The sequence below is a fragment of the Tachypleus tridentatus genome, chromosome 9 (genome assembly GCF_004210375.1).
Source record: "Tachypleus tridentatus isolate NWPU-2018 chromosome 9, ASM421037v1, whole genome shotgun sequence".
Taxonomy (NCBI): Eukaryota; Metazoa; Arthropoda; class Merostomata; order Xiphosura; family Limulidae; genus Tachypleus; species Tachypleus tridentatus.
The window spans coordinates 78,094,850-78,113,456 of NC_134833.1; the positions used below are offsets into that span (position 1 = coordinate 78,094,850).

At 32.3% G+C, this 18,607-nt stretch overlaps 1 protein-coding gene and 1 long non-coding RNA gene across 4 annotated transcripts in view; one reads left to right on the forward strand and one right to left on the reverse strand.

Moving 5' to 3' along the window:
- The window catches only part of LOC143225551 (protein eyes shut homolog), an 88,407-nt gene that overhangs the window by 28,827 nt on the left and 40,973 nt on the right, over positions 1-18,607 (reverse strand). For all 3 annotated transcript variants that reach the window (XM_076455207.1, XM_076455206.1, XM_076455208.1), the window contains exon 2: positions 8,056-8,159. In XM_076455207.1, coding sequence (XP_076311322.1) covers positions 8,056-8,159 — 104 coding nt within the window. The remainder of the gene's footprint in view (positions 1-8,055; positions 8,160-18,607) is intronic.
- Positions 6,590-18,607, forward strand: part of LOC143225552 (uncharacterized) — a 65,823-nt gene continuing 53,805 nt past the window's right edge. The window contains exon 1 of the long non-coding RNA XR_013013919.1: positions 6,590-6,838. This is a non-coding gene — a long non-coding RNA (uncharacterized LOC143225552). The remainder of the gene's footprint in view (positions 6,839-18,607) is intronic.

An 18,607-nucleotide genomic window follows, 5' to 3' on the forward strand; every position in this document is an offset into this window, starting at 1 on the left:
GCCTTCTATAAATGAAACGTAGCCTCTAGAGTTTCATAAATATGAAACAAACATTTAAAAAAATAAGTATTTTTACTGAAACATCTTGAATAATTATATTAATAACACTTTAAGGCAAGGTTTGCTTGTTCGGTGTGATTGATTTCTTTCAAAAGCTTTTACATTAATATTTTATGACAATGTATTTATTTATACGTTGCTTCTTGTTGAGCAGTTCGAAATATTTTTGTCTACAGACAAGACAATCATAGCATAATGTTTTCAGTAGTTAATAAGCTTTTGTTTGGTTGATGAAATTTCCGCAAAGCACCACGAGGGATTCGTGCACTAACATTCCTTCATTTATTACTGATAGATTGTAGGGAGTGAAGCTAATTAATTCCACTCACCAACAACTATTTGTCCACTCTAATCAAATATTGCGATTGATCATCACGTTACAATACATTTCAGCTGAAAAGGTGTGCATGTTTGGTGATGGGATTCGAATCAGCGAATTCAGCGCTCTAACCATCAGACCATAACTTATATGAATATCGCATAAGTAAAACAAAAGATATTGTTTAAGTTTGATTTTATAATATTTACATTTTAAAAACAAAGCAATCAAGTCACAGCTGTGATCGTAGTACAAATATATGTCATAGTCGTTAATATTTACATCAGTAAGCGGATAAATAAGTCCAGATATTTATGTTCTCGTTTTTCTCGTTATTACTAAGTTACGCATTCATGCATAAGAATTTCGTATTAAAATATAAAGTATATACATGTACACGAGATTGTGTGAAAATGCTTCTCGTTTCTTTTTGTTATAATCATATTGAGACATATTTCTCTATACTAAGTCTATGTGCAGTTTTTTATGATAAAACGTGAAATTAAACCTTTATAGCCTAGATATAAGAATAAATTTTCGCCAAGACTTTATATATTGAATTATCAAACAAATAATGTTACCCTTGTTACAGAAGAAGCGTTTGGAGGATCTGCACTATGGTCGTAGACGTTTTTATTGGTACATGCTTGAAAAAGATGCAAAGAAACACCAACTTTAAACAACCATTTTAAGATAAATCAGAAGAAAATAACCCTTTCTTCTGAAACGATGAAATAACAGTTTGCACTACCCTAATACGTATGACAAAAAAATACTACAAACTAATGGTATATGCTTTAAAGTCGTAAACAGTAGTCTTACGTTGCTGTTAACTTATAGTTTATCAGAAACAAGCTTAACTCGACATTTTTTTTTTTTTTTTTACAATTCACACTCACACAGTGACTCTTCATGTAACAAATTGAAATCGATGCTACATGAAAAACCAAACAAATTTACTTTAGTTATTTCCCACCCATATGGAAAGTTGAATCAAATACTTGGATCAAAAGTCAAGGTTTAGAAATGTTTTGAAATTTATGGTGATTGTGATATTTTGTTTTCAAAATTTTGACTCATGTCAGATATTGGCAAGAGGGTGAGGAGTAAGCTACTTGCTAGAATAACATTTAGAAAGCTAGTACACGAAATGAGATTGCTCCAAAATGCTCCGACTGACTTAAGTTTAACTTGTCATGATAATACGGGTTTCCTATGTTATCTTAGTTTCATTTATTAATCATAGCTTTCGCATGTTTGCTACATTAAACAAAATCAGATTAATAATCAATTCATTAATGAAATTATTTAAATAAAAGCATAAACAGGCTGGATTAACGAAAGGATAATTATATACACCCTAAATTGATCAACCTTTTTAAGTGATTTTTGTAATTAAGAAAATATTCAGTTTTAAAGTTTCACTTCTTAATGTATTGATAAACGGTTCTAGTAAAATATCTTTGGAAATACTTTATCAAAACACTGTATTCAAAATCCTATTCATGTGATGTATGTTTGTTTTAATTATGTAATGGTTGTATGTTCTCCTGTCTGATGATAAAATTTAGACAGGAATCTTAGGAAAATTACATTGACAGATTTCTAGTGGCACCGATCGTATCGATTAGCTCCTGTCAACTAAACGTGTGTATTTGAAAGATGTTCTAATTAGAGTAAACTTAATTTGGAAGAAGTTATGAGGCACATGAAAATGTTGATGCAGAAGATTTGGAGAAGAAAAGAATTATTATCACGTTCTACAGTGACAGTTGCTTAATCAATTGCAGAAACTCTTCAATAAACATTTTTTTCAAAATTAAATAAATGTGTACGATACCATTTATTTTACTTTTATCAAATTCCAATTCATTCACATTATGTGTCGAGCTTCTTAAATCAAGCACGATGTTTTTACTGCAACAGCTTACATTTCCAATCGACATGTTACACAGGTTTGATAGACACAACAATTAGAATCGTGAAAACTTTAAACCCATAAAATATTGCATTTTACTTGCAAGTTACTTAGTAACACAGAACAACGAAAGCTTTATTATGATATAGAGAATGCTCTTCTTGTTATCAAATAACGTAAAGTTTGTTATCGTACGTATATACTGTTTCTTTTAACAATTCTTTTACAGGTATTGATGTAAGTTTATTATCGTACATATATACTGTTTCTTCTAACAATTCTTTTACAGGTATTGATGTAAGTTTGTTATCGCGTATGTATATTTATTCTTCTAATAATTAAATGTCGTGGTATTTTTTCACAGCTGATGACTAGCTCTCTTGTCCCTAGTCTTACACTGTTAAATTCAGAGTGGCTAGCATGTGGGGGTATTAGGGGGATTCGAACCCGCGATCTTCAGATTACTACTCGTAACCACTCAGCCATGGCAGGTGCTCTTATAAGAGTGTTAAAAGCGGACTATTATTGAAAATGATCTTTGAAACATTGATGTCGAGAATATAGCGAAAAGACGGTTAAGTAATAAACATCGTGTGAGATGAGCAGGAAAAGACGATCAATAACAAAGAGGAGAAACAAAGTAAAGTCACGTTTATACAGAGAAGAAAGACCCAATAATTAATATATACCTAACAGCTAATATATATTAGAGTGAGACAAATGGTGTTAAAAGAGAAAACAAGAATGGTTTATTTTGTTGAAGAGAGTTCTCACGTAATTGAACCTGCTTTTGTGGTCTTTGACAAAAGGTAGACGACTATTTGAAAGTAGGCATATGTGCGAAAAGTAGACATTTAATAGAAGTATATATACCTAAATAGAAAAAGGAGCAGATGATTTTAAAAGAATAGAATACAACCATAGTAACTTGACAAAGCATGAGTGAACTATGCCCGGATACTTTGGGGATAGTAATAGAGAAAAATAGTTCGGTTTGTCAACTGAAATCTTAAAGCAACTCAACAGGCATAAGTGAACTTCTGACAAGGAGAGGAGAATTATATAATGTTCTTATGCCTACGACCATCTATACTTTATAGTGTAAAGAATTTGTTGTACATACGTTTAACTAGTTTCGAACATATATATATTACTTTTAAAACAAGTGAAGTGTGTGCTGTTTGTTTATTTTTCGAATTTACAGCCAACAAGTCACGGAAACCCACTGAAGAAGAATCTTAAGCCCAAGAACAACACAATATATATTCATGCTATTAGAAGTTATAATTAAAATAATTTGATTGACAACTGAGGAACTCAACCTTTAATTTCTGACAGATAACAATAAACAATCCTTAACGCCTTCAAATTTCAAAGAAGCCAAGAATCTACGAAATTAGATTTACCTTACTTAAACACAAACTCAGTGAAAGTCACGTAAATCCCCTTTTCTATTTATTCTTTTAATCTAAATTTAAAACCCATTATTTCATTTACACATTTCCTACATAATAAACGATTTTGGAAACCCATAACGTTGTTACAGTCCTTGTCGCCATGTTCTAACTGACTGTTGTAAATTTTGAAAATACCCATTCAGCGTAGTTTTCATTACTAAATATTCTGTCGTTAGGCTGTCTTGCAAAAAGCACATTACTGTTCCGGATATTTCCATACTCAATCTAGCGTACTAGGACGTTAGCTTCCCAGTCCCTGTTTTGACATTTCCATTGCACAGAAATCCATATGCACTTTTCTTGTGATTTAAGTGGTATGTCTTGATAAGAAATAGCATGAATACTCTTTCCTTCTGTGTCTACTTGAGTGGATATGTCATAGAAGAAACTACCGTGCAAGTGGCTTGTGTTGCTTTTCCAGATGGAGTTATTTCTTGGTTTACATTACATATTGTTGCCTCGAATGTGTGGACGACTTTTCCCACTGAGGTTCTTGTTTGTGAATTCTCCCCTGTTACAAGACTTCATACTTGGCCAACTACAACTGGGGTACAACTTATTGAGGTATATTTTTGAAAGCCCTGATGCTCCAAGTTGATCCATATTCCCTTATTTTTAATGTCATTAAGTGAAAAGTAATCTATATTTCTATTTCTAAAATTTCAAATCCATGTTACAAACACATCGTTATCATATGAGTGTATTAATATTCTGTGTCGGGAAGGGCCGTTATATGCAATTTTTGGTTATCGCACTACATATAACATGCCAAACAATGCAGAAATACAGTTATAATACCAGCCGTTCCACCGTTACACCTTATCGGTTTGTCATTTGGCTTAGTGATTTACATAAGTCAATTATTTTAATAAACGTATTAAATTGTTCATTGATAGTGACTGGATTGCTGTCCTGGATGAAAATTTGCTCTTGTCCTTCTGTTTAATAAAAGTTTTATTTTATATATTTCTAATAAAACTACCAAAGAACTTATTGTGAATGAGCGAGAGAAGGGTCGATTCAATGTTTCACATGCTATTTTATAAGAAATGCAGCGCCAGGAGCTTTTGTATAACGTAGTATTATTACGTCTTTCGTTGGTTCTATCGACATCAGATGATAAAACAGGCTTAAACTACTGCCCTTTACATCGAGTTTCTGTTGTATTTTAATTCTTGATTATTTATCACTTCTTTTATAATGTTAAAATTTAATTTTTTTCTTAATATATTTGTTTCAGGTAGAAAATCTGTAACATAGTCAGGAACAATTTGGAAGAGAAGGGTTATTTCTGAAATCAGTATCGCATACAGACGATTATTAAGTAAGCCGTGAGTCAGTTGTCCTGTTATAGCCTATAGCAAGTTTTGTATCACATTAAAGAAACACATTAGCAAAAGAAAGACTTTATGAATATAAAATTATAGCATAACGTTTTTGATAAATATAATTATTCTGCGAACGCCCGCGCACAGTATGCGTTTTATGACTCCCCCCAGTGGCACAGTAGTATGTCTGCGGACTTACAACGCTATAAGCAGGGTTTCGATACCCGTGGTGAACAGAGTGCAGATATTCCATTATGTAATTTTGTGCTTAATTCCAAATAAACATAAACATAAAAAAACTTCATGACTGACATACGTATACATGCTTTATACCTCATCCATTATTGGAGTAATTTGCCCGTTACTATATACTATGTTACTATGTTAACCAATTAATAATAATAGCAATAAATAATTGGATAAACAGACGTATTCTCTTTAGTGTATCACGAATTCTCCCCTATTATAAAAATAAACAAGATTTTTCTCTGAAAAACTCTTTTGTAACGCTGCGATTAGTAGTTTGTAGCTAAAGTTAGGATCAATATATAATACTTTATGTAGAAGTATTTGAAGCAGTAGTGTATTGATATTTAAGCTTTTATCAATTTTCAAATAAAATACTTTTCTTTCACACCGGGTTATAGCTTTTACTACAAGTTTACACTATTGTTGTTTCAACAGTTTTTCTCTACAATAGTTCCTATCTGTTTATGACGATAAGTCTGCATAAGTAATTTCAATTTTTTCCACAACGGAGGATACTTCTTCGTTCCAAAAAGTAGTGGTTTGGAAGAAGAGCAGTTAATAAGATATTCTAATACTGTATATATTATGCAAAAAGTAGTGTACGTACAATACGAGGAGAAAGTTCTGTCATAAATATCGGGATATTTTGTTTCTAGACCCACAAGTGGATTTCGCTTGTAAAGAACTCAAACAGTTCCTAGAAAGTTCTCTTTGCAATATATGTGTTTATGCATTAAATTTATTTTATGTTTGCATTATTTTTCTAACAAACCGTTTTCTGTTGGTGCCTTAAAAATCTTTGTGATTTGATGTTTTAATGCTAGATCAGATTTCTCTCCTAAACTTAGTGTCGGTCTGAGAAAAGTTTCTCAGTCGCACGTGGTATGTGCACATAATGTTTACGCGTGAAAAAGCGCATACAGCGATGGTCTTTCAGAAAACGTCAAACACATTTGAAGAGCAATTCATTAAAACAGAATTACTCGCTGTTGGAAAACAGTTTCAAATTACATTATGGGAATCTTGCCTGTTTTTATACAAGACTTCCGACATGTTATCAAACGTTGAACAATTCATGGAATTTTAAGCACAAATTTGAAAAACAAATCTGAGAATTGTTCGCTACTATCCTTGTGGTATATTGTTCATTACTGTCTTTATTCTGTATAGTGAGAATTTATCATACGCAGACAATTGGAGAGAATGTAAATTATGATATACAACCTGCACAATTCTCAGTATAGAAAGCTCTGTCAGACTGTTCGGTTTGTATTTAATCATCTTTCTAACAAGATACAACAATCCCATCGAAATCTGAAGAAAAGTAGAAAACGAATAAAAGTGGAGTGTTTCGAAGAAACATAAACTTTTCATGATCACTCTTGTTGTGTATTATGATGCTAGTCGTAAAGTATTTCTAGCCGATCACAGTATATTAGAGAGGAGAAATAAGTTTCCCAACGATATTGGCTGATCCTATGCTGTTGACCAGTTCAGGTTTGAGTCTGTTAGTTGAATTATATTTTAAATTTACTAAAAATATAGTTTGTATATATATATAAACTATTCTTGTTTGATTTCTAAAACTACCAATTAGAAATAACTGAGTCCATGTCAGTGAGGTTAAAAGCACGGTTTATATTTGTTAAACATATAAACAGCAATATAAAATGTGTGAACTATAAATTACATTTTGTCTACATTTTGTTTTGAAAAGCTAATACTAGTTTCTTCATCTCATATGTTGTAACTTAAAGAGTAACTTAGTTAGACTATAAAGGGAGGCCTGGCATGGCCAGATGGTTAAGGCACTAGACTCGTAATCCGAGGGTCATGTGTTCGAATCCCCATCATACCAAACATGCTCACCCTTTCAGCCGTGGGAGCGTTATAATGTAACGGTCAATCCCACTATTCGTTGGTAAAAGAGTAGCCTTCCCTCTAGTCTTACACTGTTACATTAGGGACGGCTAGCGCAGATGGCCTTTGTGTAGCTTTGCGCGAAATTCAAAACAAACTAAACCAAACTATAAAGTAAATCAATGTTTTCACTTATTTTTATTGCATGTACAATAGAATAAACAATTTAATTGAAAAAAACCAAAAACTTTTGCGTTAAATAAGCTGTAGAATGAAACGTTGTTCTATATTGTTTGTCTCGGGATATATTATTGACTACAGTGTGTCTTATAAACCGGCCCGGCATGGTCAGATGTTTAAGGCACTCGACTTGTAATGTGGGGGTCTTGGGTTCTAATCCCCGTCACACCACACATAATCACCTTTTCAAGTGGAGCTAGCTAGCGTAGATAGTCCTTGAGTAACTTTGCGTGAAATTAAGAGACAAACTAAACGAAGAAGACTTGTGAATTCTATGGTAAAACCACTATTTATATTGCTTGCTTTGTGAACTGTAAAATAAACCTTCGTTTACATTGCCTTCTATGTGATCTCTAGAATTAAACCATTGTATGTTTTGTGAAAGATAAAATAAATTACTGTCTACATTGCTTGCTGTGTGAAGTATTGACAGACTAGTAGGTATATTGCTAGAGTGAAATAAAAAAAATTGGAATACGTTTATGGTTATTTGTTTAAACAACACAGGTCAAGAACACAGGTAAAAAGCGAGTGAATGTTCATGCTTGGGTTGCAATAAATATCTAACTTCAGGTTGTTTTAGTTGTGTGACTACAGTATTTTCGGCATCTATTCTGTACTTACTTTAACCAGTCGCCTCTCTGCACCTCAATGATAATATCTGATACTTCATCAGTGCTTCTTGTGTTGGCTGCCATTCTGCAGTCGATGCCAACGCTACAGACGGCCTGTTTGAAAAGAACAAAAACATTTAGAAAGACCACTGGCTTACAGTAAGTTTAAGTAAATTATTAACACGAAACAACGAAACATAAAACACAATATAACATCGCATCGTTTGAAACAAGTTTCAAGAAAGTATTAATCAAAATATCAAGTGATTTTAACAAAGTCACGAATTTGGAAATATTAATGGTACATAGATTTACTAAACCTTGACAATGTATTCTTACTTTGTTTCATATCAGAGTCATATAAATAAACTCACAGTGATAAAGTCGTCGCTGACAATAAATTGAGATACGTAAAGATATTGTCCAGTTAAATTCCTGGATTTTCAGCATGTTTTAATCTACATTAGTATTGATTAGTTCACTGCATTTAACTGTGAAGTCTCTTCAACCTTATAAAACATTAGCTAGGTTTCTATTGGTAATTACATTACGTCAAATAATATATTATTGAATCTGACTAACAAAAATACAGTCATGTGAAAAAGTTAGTACACCCTATGAAAGCCTGTGTATTTTTGTAACATTTTGGATATATAGATATTTAATCTCAATTTCAACAATACTGAGAAATTATAGGAATATAACTAAACAATTAAAACTGAAGAAAAGACTTTCCAAGATCTTCTGTAAATGTAATTTTACAAAAATGCATATTCTAACTCGGGATAGGCTCTTTTAATCGTCTTACTCTGATCTTATGTAAGCGGACACATGATCCCGAGCCACAAGCACGTTAGCTTCTCCACTGACAGTAAAAACCCTATAGACAGGTATTCAGTTATCTATAATTTTATTAAAACCTTTTACATTCACCACTACTTTTGTGCTGTACATTAATTATATGTATAAATCCACTGTTTTTAAGTTAAAAGCTACACACTAAGCTATGTGCGACCTATCTACTGGGGGGGGGGTATCGAACCATTGAATTTAGCATTGTAAGTCAAGAAAGTCGCAGGGAACGTATGATGCCATCTGTTGGTCTGTTCTTATATTTATTGTATTGTTTATCGGTTTCAAATGGTGATTTATAGGTGAAATAACATATTACGATAATTTAAATAACTATTTTATTAAATTATATTTTCACACTGCATTACTAATTCTCCAATTTGCGACGTAGATATCTAAATTTTGGTGTAAAAATACGTAATTTTTTAACAATAACTCCCTATTGAAATTGACTAGACTAATCTTATTTTCTTGAATAATGTTTCATTATGGAAGTAATTCATTTGCAAAGAGCGTGTTTGTGTTTTCTTATAGAAAAGCCACATCGGCCTATCCGCTGAGTTTGCTGAGGGTTTTGTTTTGTCTGTTTTTTTTTTTAATTTCGCGCAAAGCTACTCGAGAGCTATCTGCGCTAGCCTTCACTAATTTAGCAGTGTAAGACAAAAAGGGAAGGCAGCTAGTCATCACCCCCACCGCCAACTGTTGGGCTACTCTTTTACCAACGAATAGTGGGATTGACCGTCAAATTTTAACGCCCCACGGCTAAAAGGGGGCGCATGTTTGGCGCGACGGGGATGCAAACCCGCGACCCTCGGATTACAAGTCGCACGTCTTAACACGCTTGGCCATGCTGAGGGTAACCGAACTTCTCCTTTTAGAATTGTAAATCCATAGACTTTTTGCTGTTTTCAGCGTGGAACCATTTGCAAAGAAAAACATGTGGTCTGGTATTTTTTCATAGATTCTCATGGCACGTAATGAACCTTACAATATATATATATATACAATTTTCTAATTTAATCAGATTAAAAGTGAATAGCACATTTAATTTTTAGTTCTACAACTGCTGAACATTAGTAACAATGTGCTGAAACAAAAAGTACAACAATCAACATTCGTTTTTTTAACTCTAGTTCACACCTATGACCATTAGCCCTTAATGTACAGTTTGTAATTAACAACACTGTAGTTTTGTGTGAAATTAACAAGTTTTATACAGAATCAGTTTCGTTGTTCTGCTGATAGGTAAGCCTGGAATTTTGATTAATAATTTAAACAAATAATTCACGAATCTGAACCATAAAAATATTGTGACAGATAATTATACCCCCTTTTTTAAGCAGGAAGTCAACATATTTGACTATTCAGGCAATAAAACAGTCGTTATAACATAGATACAACAAACTGAAACAGAATAACAGAATAGAGGCTATAATAAATACATCCAATTGAGACATATTAATAAAATAATGGACGTAATGCAGAAATATCCAAATGAAAAACAGCAACAAAATAATGTATAAAATTTACATAAATAACAGAAGCCATGAGTGAATGAAAGTTTTCGCTTAAATTTGATAGTTTTAGATAAGTGTTTGGAACACTTTTTTTTTTTCAATGTTATAGAAAATATGCGTAAATTGTTAGAGAAATTAAGAAACACGTTTTAATTTGTGTTGATACTGGCAATATATTTATATACGTAATGCATAAATAGTGTGCATAAATCAAAGCCATTCGTGAAAATGGAGACAATAACATAACAAAAGACCTACGAATCAACGTACATTCTGTAATTAACATGTTTGTCAGCAAACAACGCTTCGTCCCATTGATTTCAGAAATAAACACAGACGTGATTTAAGTAAAAAACAACAGACAATATTTATCAATTTGAAAACTTTGTGCATTTTGTCATCTTAATTTTCGTAATAAAATGTATCATTGATGTTTTTACAGAGAAAGTATAGTGACCTGACGTCCAAATAATCTTAATCATAAGGGTCTAAGCATTATTGTAGCACTAGTAACAACTAGTTACTGGATCAACAGAAAATCAAGAAATAGCGAAGTAATTTTTTTATTTCTCACATGGTGAACTTAATAAATATTTTTTTGTTAAATTGGTTTAATAACAAAAACAATAATGTTTGATAATGTCGTGTTCTATTTTCTCTTTCAAAATGACATATAAAAAAGATGAAGCTAATAAAGTGAAATATTTTTGTAGCACAAGTCAGACATGTTTCATTTCTTTTATGAAGGCAGACAACGCCGCCGTAATCCACCAATCACTTGTAACAATAAACTTCATTAAGACTCGTGCATCACCAGTGTCATACGTAACTAAAGTCATGTGATATTGTTTAGTTCTCTTTCTCTTTTCTTCATCATTCATCTCTTCATAGATCGGTAAATTTCCTGGGACACTAAGAGAACATTTCTAATGTTGACCACTAGATAAATGGACGGAGATAGACCTTTCTTTTTTTTTTCGTCATGGCTTACAACGAACGCTCATAATCAAAATCCAATTTTTACGTTTCTTTCTCTTGCTGAATTCTCACCTGGCGAGTAAAATCGTTTCATTAATTAATTAGTTGTTTTTTTTTTAATTTAAGATTATAAACATTACAAGTTTGGTTTGTTTCGAATTTCGTGAAAAGCCATATTTCTTTTGTTCTTTAAAAGTAGGTCAGTTGCGATGTTACATCAATACTTGTGCAGCGTGAAATTCTAAACATCTTTTCATGTAATAAATCTCATAAATAGGTCTAAGAAGGAATTTTTAGCTCTGGAACCAAGACAAAATTACAGGGAAGTTCCAAAATGTTTTTGTTTTGAATTTCGCTCAAAGCTACACGAGGGCTATCTGCGCTAGCCGTCCCTAATTTTGCAGTGTAAAACTAGATGGCAGGCAGTTAGTCATCACCACCCGCCGCCAACTCTTGGGTTACTCGTTTGACAACAAATAGTGGAATTGATCATAACATAATAACTCTTTTACGGCTGAAAGGGTGAACATGTTTGATGTAACGGGGATTCGAGCCTGAGACCCTTAGATTGGGAGACGAGAGCGTTAACCACCAAGCTATGCCTGGCCCTACGTTAGACAAATGTGACTTAGCTGTAATCATGCTACTTATGTTTCTTATTTAGGTTTTGATTAAAGGAATAAGAACAGGGAGAAATTTACTATTTATAAGAACTAACTGCATGTACTACTGTAGTAATGTGTTGAATTAGACGCAAGCCTTGGTGCCAAGGGCGGTATGTTTAGAACCTATAAATATTTATTTCACCTTGAATTCCATTGGGCATGAAATACTATCATGAATAGAAATATGGCTGGGGAGTTATGTCATATTCTCTTTTTTCGGGAAAGGTACTTGTATACTGAGACATTTGAACGATGTAAAACTACAGAACACAATACTTAGAATAAGGAATTATTAATTGTTCTTAAAAAAAAACACAAAATAGCAGAGAGTTTAGAACAGCAACAAGCTCCGAAATCACTCCTTAAACCTCGGTGCAAAAATTAAAAAAAACACAAAAAATCTATCGTGATGAAGCTAGTCATATCTTCTGTTACCATTAATAATGCAAAGAACAAGGATTAAGTCAGTCAAGAATTAAGTCAACGAAGGTTCACAAGCCAACAGTTCGCTAGGTTCCACACACTCCTAGAAATGAAAAATACGAAGTTGAAATCTCAACATCCGCATTCGATCTTGTATCTATAAGTTACACCAACGCATCTTCAAAGGTCTTTTGTGCTTTTAAACTGTGGAACGTTGCGTCAAAATCTGAAGTTTAGGAATAACTACTGTTCTCTACAGAAGTGTGTTACAATGAAAACCATAGTATTGGACAATAATGCCGAATCATGGAAATTAGAATGAGCGTTATTTAAGATGTATGAAATAATTTCAAGAAGATCACATTGCATAGAACATCATTCTAATAAAGTGCTATTAACTCACAGTTTCAACATTTTAGAGAATGTGTGTAAAACTTGGTGAACATTTATCATTTCTGGAATACTAAGTAGATGTCAAAGCAGGAAGGTGCCTTGATTTAGTAGTATTAAAAGTGTTTATAAAAATATCACTCGTTTTAATATCATATTTATATAAAACCTTATACAGGTAAAATCTATGGTTCCTTATTTATTAAATCTATTGAAAAATTACAGTTAGTTAGAAGTCCAATTTAATCTAAATATATTGTTTCGTGTGTACTTCCAGAAGAACTGTTATCCGCGCTTCAAAAACAATGTTGATGTTAGAGGAAAGTTTTTGCCAGAAATTTGATTTGAAGTAACCATCTTTATGACTTATTGTTTTCACTAAATTTCTATTCAGTAACGTAGAGAGACATGAAGCTTACAAGGAGATAAGGAAAATACTAGGTCTCATAGGAGTTGAAAGATTAAGGTTACTTGAACTGAATCCTTTGAAAAATGTGTTTAATCTGTTAGTTTGTTTCAGATATTAGGGCAAAACTACACAAGGACTACCTACGCTAGCCATTTATAACTTCCAACTGATAGACAAGAGAGAAAGAAGCTTAAATAGAAACAAATTACTAAACAAGGATATATTTATTTGTTTATCAAAATCAAATTAAAGTTACAGGACTGACTGGGTGCGAAACATATCGCCTGTTTTTAGCTTCACTTAAGTGGCTTTCGTTTGATGTCAAAAAGGTTTGTTCGTGTTTAATAATGTTGTTTTCTTTTATTGAACTGAACGAAGCTATTCCATTAATATAGACAAACATTTTGTCAAATGTTATTAGTTAATATAGTTTATTAAAATTGGTAAATTAGTTTTTCTCAAAGAACTTCAACTTAGTAAATTTAAAATAACTTTAAAAATATCTATAAGTTCATTTGAGAAATACGACAACTTTCGTTTTCTGTTTTACCATCTTAAAAATTTGAAACGTTTTATTATATAGAGCTAGTTTCAACCTAATGCGCGTACTAACGATTTGCAAATCATTTTTAATATTACGTTACAAATAATCCAGAGCAAAGGAGAGATTAAAGTTCGGCTCGGCATGGTCGGGTGATTAAGGCGATCGAATAGTAATTAGAGGGTCACGCGTTCACATCCCCGTGTCGCACCAAACGTGTTCGCTCTTTCAGCCGTGGGGGCGTTATAATGTTATGGTCAATCTCACTGTTCGTTGGTAGAAGAGTAGCCTAAGAGTCGGCGGTGAATGATGATAACTAAATACCTTCTCTCTAGTCTTACATTACTAAATTAGGGGCGGCTAGCGCAGAAAGCCCTCTTGTAGCTTTGCCCGAAATTAAAAAACAAAATAAAACGTAATTTAGTATTTATGTATGTGAATATTAGAATGCAACTCTAATTAGATATTACGAAGTAAGCTTCAAATAGTATATACATATACATGTGTTTATTTGCAAAGTACTTTTTTGATTTCGCGATGTATTTTTTGTTTTGGGATTTTCGCGCAAAGCAAAACAAAAGTTATCTGTGCATAACGGTAACTAATTTGGATTTAATAGACAAGAAAATAGGAGGTTAGTCAATATACCCACTGCCAAGTCTTGGCCTAACGTCTTTTACTTGACTGAATAATTGGGTTTGAAGGTCACTCTTAAAGCGCACTCAAGGCTTCAAAGTGCGGGTTCGTTTATGAAGCAGCGAGACGTCAACCATGAATACGAGGATTAATAGTCCGGCTAGTGACATATTATAGTGCTAATTCTTTTAGCTTCGTGATCTTATAATATTAGTGACTGTGTTTTGATTGTATTTATAAAATATTATTGTTTATTAAGACAAAAGTTTTGGTGAATTAACACTTTAAATCTTGGTCTCGACGTTTATCTTGTTTACAGTATTAACTGTTGTACTGATTTTATTGTAGTGATAAAAGTAAATAATGTTGAACTATATTATATTTCAGTACTGTTTAATATTTTTGCTAATGCCCATACTGTTCTGTCAGAGAGTTAAATTAATTTTCTTTTTTAAAGAGTTGTTCAAAATACTGTAAAAATTCTTTATAAACTAACATACAACGTGGAAAAAAAACACACAACAAAACCACAATGGCAACAAAAGCTAGAATTATAAAACATTATGCTAAAAAAAGTTAGTGGGAAAATATTTTTGCAATTATAATTACTTCTGATGTACATATTCCAATGTCAGATATTCATTTTATAAACACCATGATATTATATTACAGAAAATGTAGAGAAGTGCAAAAATGTTCAATGTTATATTTGAACAAATGTAGTTTTAACTAAAAAAATGGCACATGTTTAAAACGATTGCTTTCTATATAACCATGATGAAGTTTCGAAATGCAGGGGGTTAAAAAAAACTTGTTATGTGGTAAAAAAATTGTTTTTGTTTTGGAATTTCGCACAAAGCTACTCGAGGGCTATCTGTGCTAGCCGTCCCTAATTTAGCAGTGTAAGACTAGAGGGAAGGCAGCGAGTCATCACCACCCACCTCCAACTCTTGGGCTACTCTTTTACCAACGAATAGTGGGATTGACCGTCACATTATACACCCCCACGGCTGGGAGAGCGAGCATGTTTAGCGCGACTCGGGCGCGAACCCGCGACCCTCAGGTTACGAGTCGCACGCCTTACGCGCTTGGCCATGCCAGGCCCGAAAGTTTTGTTAAATGTCTGTAATTTATTTATTTTAATGTTATTGTATTATGTATGCATAATTTTATCTATTAATTGATAACTTTGAAGATTGGGAATTTTGAAACCTTGTTCCAAGAAGTCTGAACATAACAATTAACAAGATAAGTAAAATATTAAGTCTCTACAACAAAGCTCAGTTTCAAGTTTGCGTTTAATATATTTCAGCTAGACGTTTCTGTATTTTAGACCGTTTTTATTAACAAAAACCGTGTAATACTTTTCTGAAAGTATAGCGTATGCTTTAGTCAAAGAATATGTTTGTCCATTTTAGAGCAAAGCCACCTTAGGCCATCTGTTGTGTTTACAGTGTCTCAGCGGGTAATCAAACCCCAAATTTTAGCTTTATACATGAAAGTCCGTGGACTTACCTTTGTCCAATGGACGACAAAATAATATGAAATGGAAGAAAACATATTGACCTGTCAAAAATGAAGAAGAAAACTTGTTCTAAGTTTGTCTGCAGTGTTTCTATCTGCCTTGACCTAATCGTAGTAATTTTGTTTTCTTTAACCCTTTGGAACTCTCTCTGTGTTATAAGAATGACTGTCAAAGACTTTTAATCTTTATTTTTCAAAGTTACGTTGTTCTTGTTTTCAGTTTTCAACAATACAACAAAAGTAATTAATTAAATTATATGTAACCAGTGGGAATAAAATTAAACATTGTCTCAAAAGCTCGAACGTATTGATACAGATTATTGAAACGTAGTTACCCTGGTGACTCATCAGTAAGTTAGAGATCTTACAACGCTAAAAATGGGATTTCGACAACCACAGGAGGTAGAGCACAGAGAACCCATCGTGTTCCTTTACACTTAACAACAAATGAACAGAAAAACTCTAAACTTAAAAAGGATGTTGGATAATTATCAATTAAACAGAAAAGTACTAATATCTTGTCAACATTTAATTTCTTTTTAAAAAATTGCTATAAGTCTTTGTCTGCCATTGAAGTGTTTCCTCTTCAAAAATATTTAATATTCTTTATGGATAATATAAAATACTACAAAGCAAAAAAAATAACTAAAAGTTATTAGAAATTAGTTATAATGGAAACAATCAACAAATGTTAGCATAAAAAGTATTTTGAAAACATCATGGGGTAATCTTTGATAGCAAGGAGCATACAGTGAAGAGAAAGAAAATCATTAAACTTAACATTGTGACAAAATTCATTTAAACTCTAGTTTTTAATTTTTTTATACTTCTCTTGATTTGTCTATTCGAAATTGGGGTGAGTGTGTGTGTGAGACAAAAGATAGATCTGAAATGCTATTTTTACACATCTCTGAGTTCAACCCTGAAATGGACAGATTAAGATGGGTGTGGGAAAGATCATCTTCTTTAATCTGGTTCATTTAACAAGTTATGGTATTGAAAAAAATACTTTGGGTTGGTTATGACTTATTAGTTTTGTATATCTCTGATTTCGAATACGAAATAGAAAATTAAAGGAATGTGAAAAAAAACATATGTAGTTTACGTGATTTTTATCACCAATGTTAGAGACATAATAGTTTCTAATTGGTTGTCAAATTTCGGTGTTCAAAACATAACTTTTAATATTTAATAAACATTGGCATCAACAGTCTCAGTAATAAAAATATACTGCGAAAAAAATGAGTAAACCTTAACAGTGAGAACAATTTCGTAAGTCACAGCGGCAAGGAACGTACTGTAGAAAGAAGTCAAGAAATTTTGGCATCAGGAACAATTTTGTAAAGAATTGTTAAAGAGACTTTGCAGAAATAAAAATATACAATTAAAAATAAATAATCTAGGGTAATAAGACGAATTCTGTAAATAACTTTTAAAAACCCTCAGTAACAGCAAATATACTGTGGAAAAATATCAAGAAACATTGAGAGTAAGAACAATACTACAAAGAAATATTAAAAGTATTAGAAACAAGAAACCTGTAAATAAATCAGTGTACTTTGGCAGTGGAACAATTCTATAAAGAATGTCAATACGTCTCAGCAGAAAAACGTGTATCATGTAGAACAAATAAACCTTAGTGCTAAGAACGCTACTGTTAATTATATTCATTAGCCTTAGCAACAGTAGTGTGAACAGCAATAAATAAACCTTGATGTCGTGCAAGTCAGATAATTAAAATAGATTTTAGAGTGCCAATAACATTACGACCTTTAGAGTTTATTAAAGATGATATGTACAATTAATACAATATTAAGTTTTTCACTTTTTATCTATCTGTCTTCTTGTTTTCAGGTTTAAACTAAATATCATTTCGTTCTTTAGCTTATTTTCGAAGCTTTACAGACGTTTGTGGAATATATGTATTATATTTTTCAAACCGCGTTTTCATTACTGATAGATAGAACAAGCTATATATTTTCCTTAAAAAATAGTTACATATATCCTAATGCTTTTCTGTAATGTTGCCTTTGATGCTTGGCTGATAAACTGCGAAATCTTCAGTTGGATTACCAGCTAAAAATATTTGATGAACTTCATCATTCCATTTTGACTTGATATGACTTTAATATGATATCTGTCTTGACGTTAGATAAGGCTTACAAAACATCTTTATTCTGTTGACATTAAGTCTCCATGCATTGCAATTAAAGTTGGCAAGAAGCCAAATATTTCAAAGAACTAACTTTGCATACTTCTGTCTTGGCTAGGCGCCAGCATTGCAACAGTCTTTTATAATAAAATGACATTTATGGGTGAAGACGTTTATAATTCTGATATATGTTAAATTCAAGGCTCTTAAACATTGTGGCTAAGTTTCTGGGAATATAAAGACTAATAGTAGTAATTAAATAGTTCATATATTTTTTACTAATACATACATATGTATATATGTTCAGTTTTATGTAAAGCAAAAGTTTCCCACCCAAGCATGACACTTTCTATCATGCTGTTCTTATCACCACTGAAGTGTAGCTATAGAAGTAGTTTTACAGGGATGTATTGTAGTTAAAGATATGTATGACAGTACAAGTAATTTTTGAGGAGTAATTTTCGTACTCAGTGAC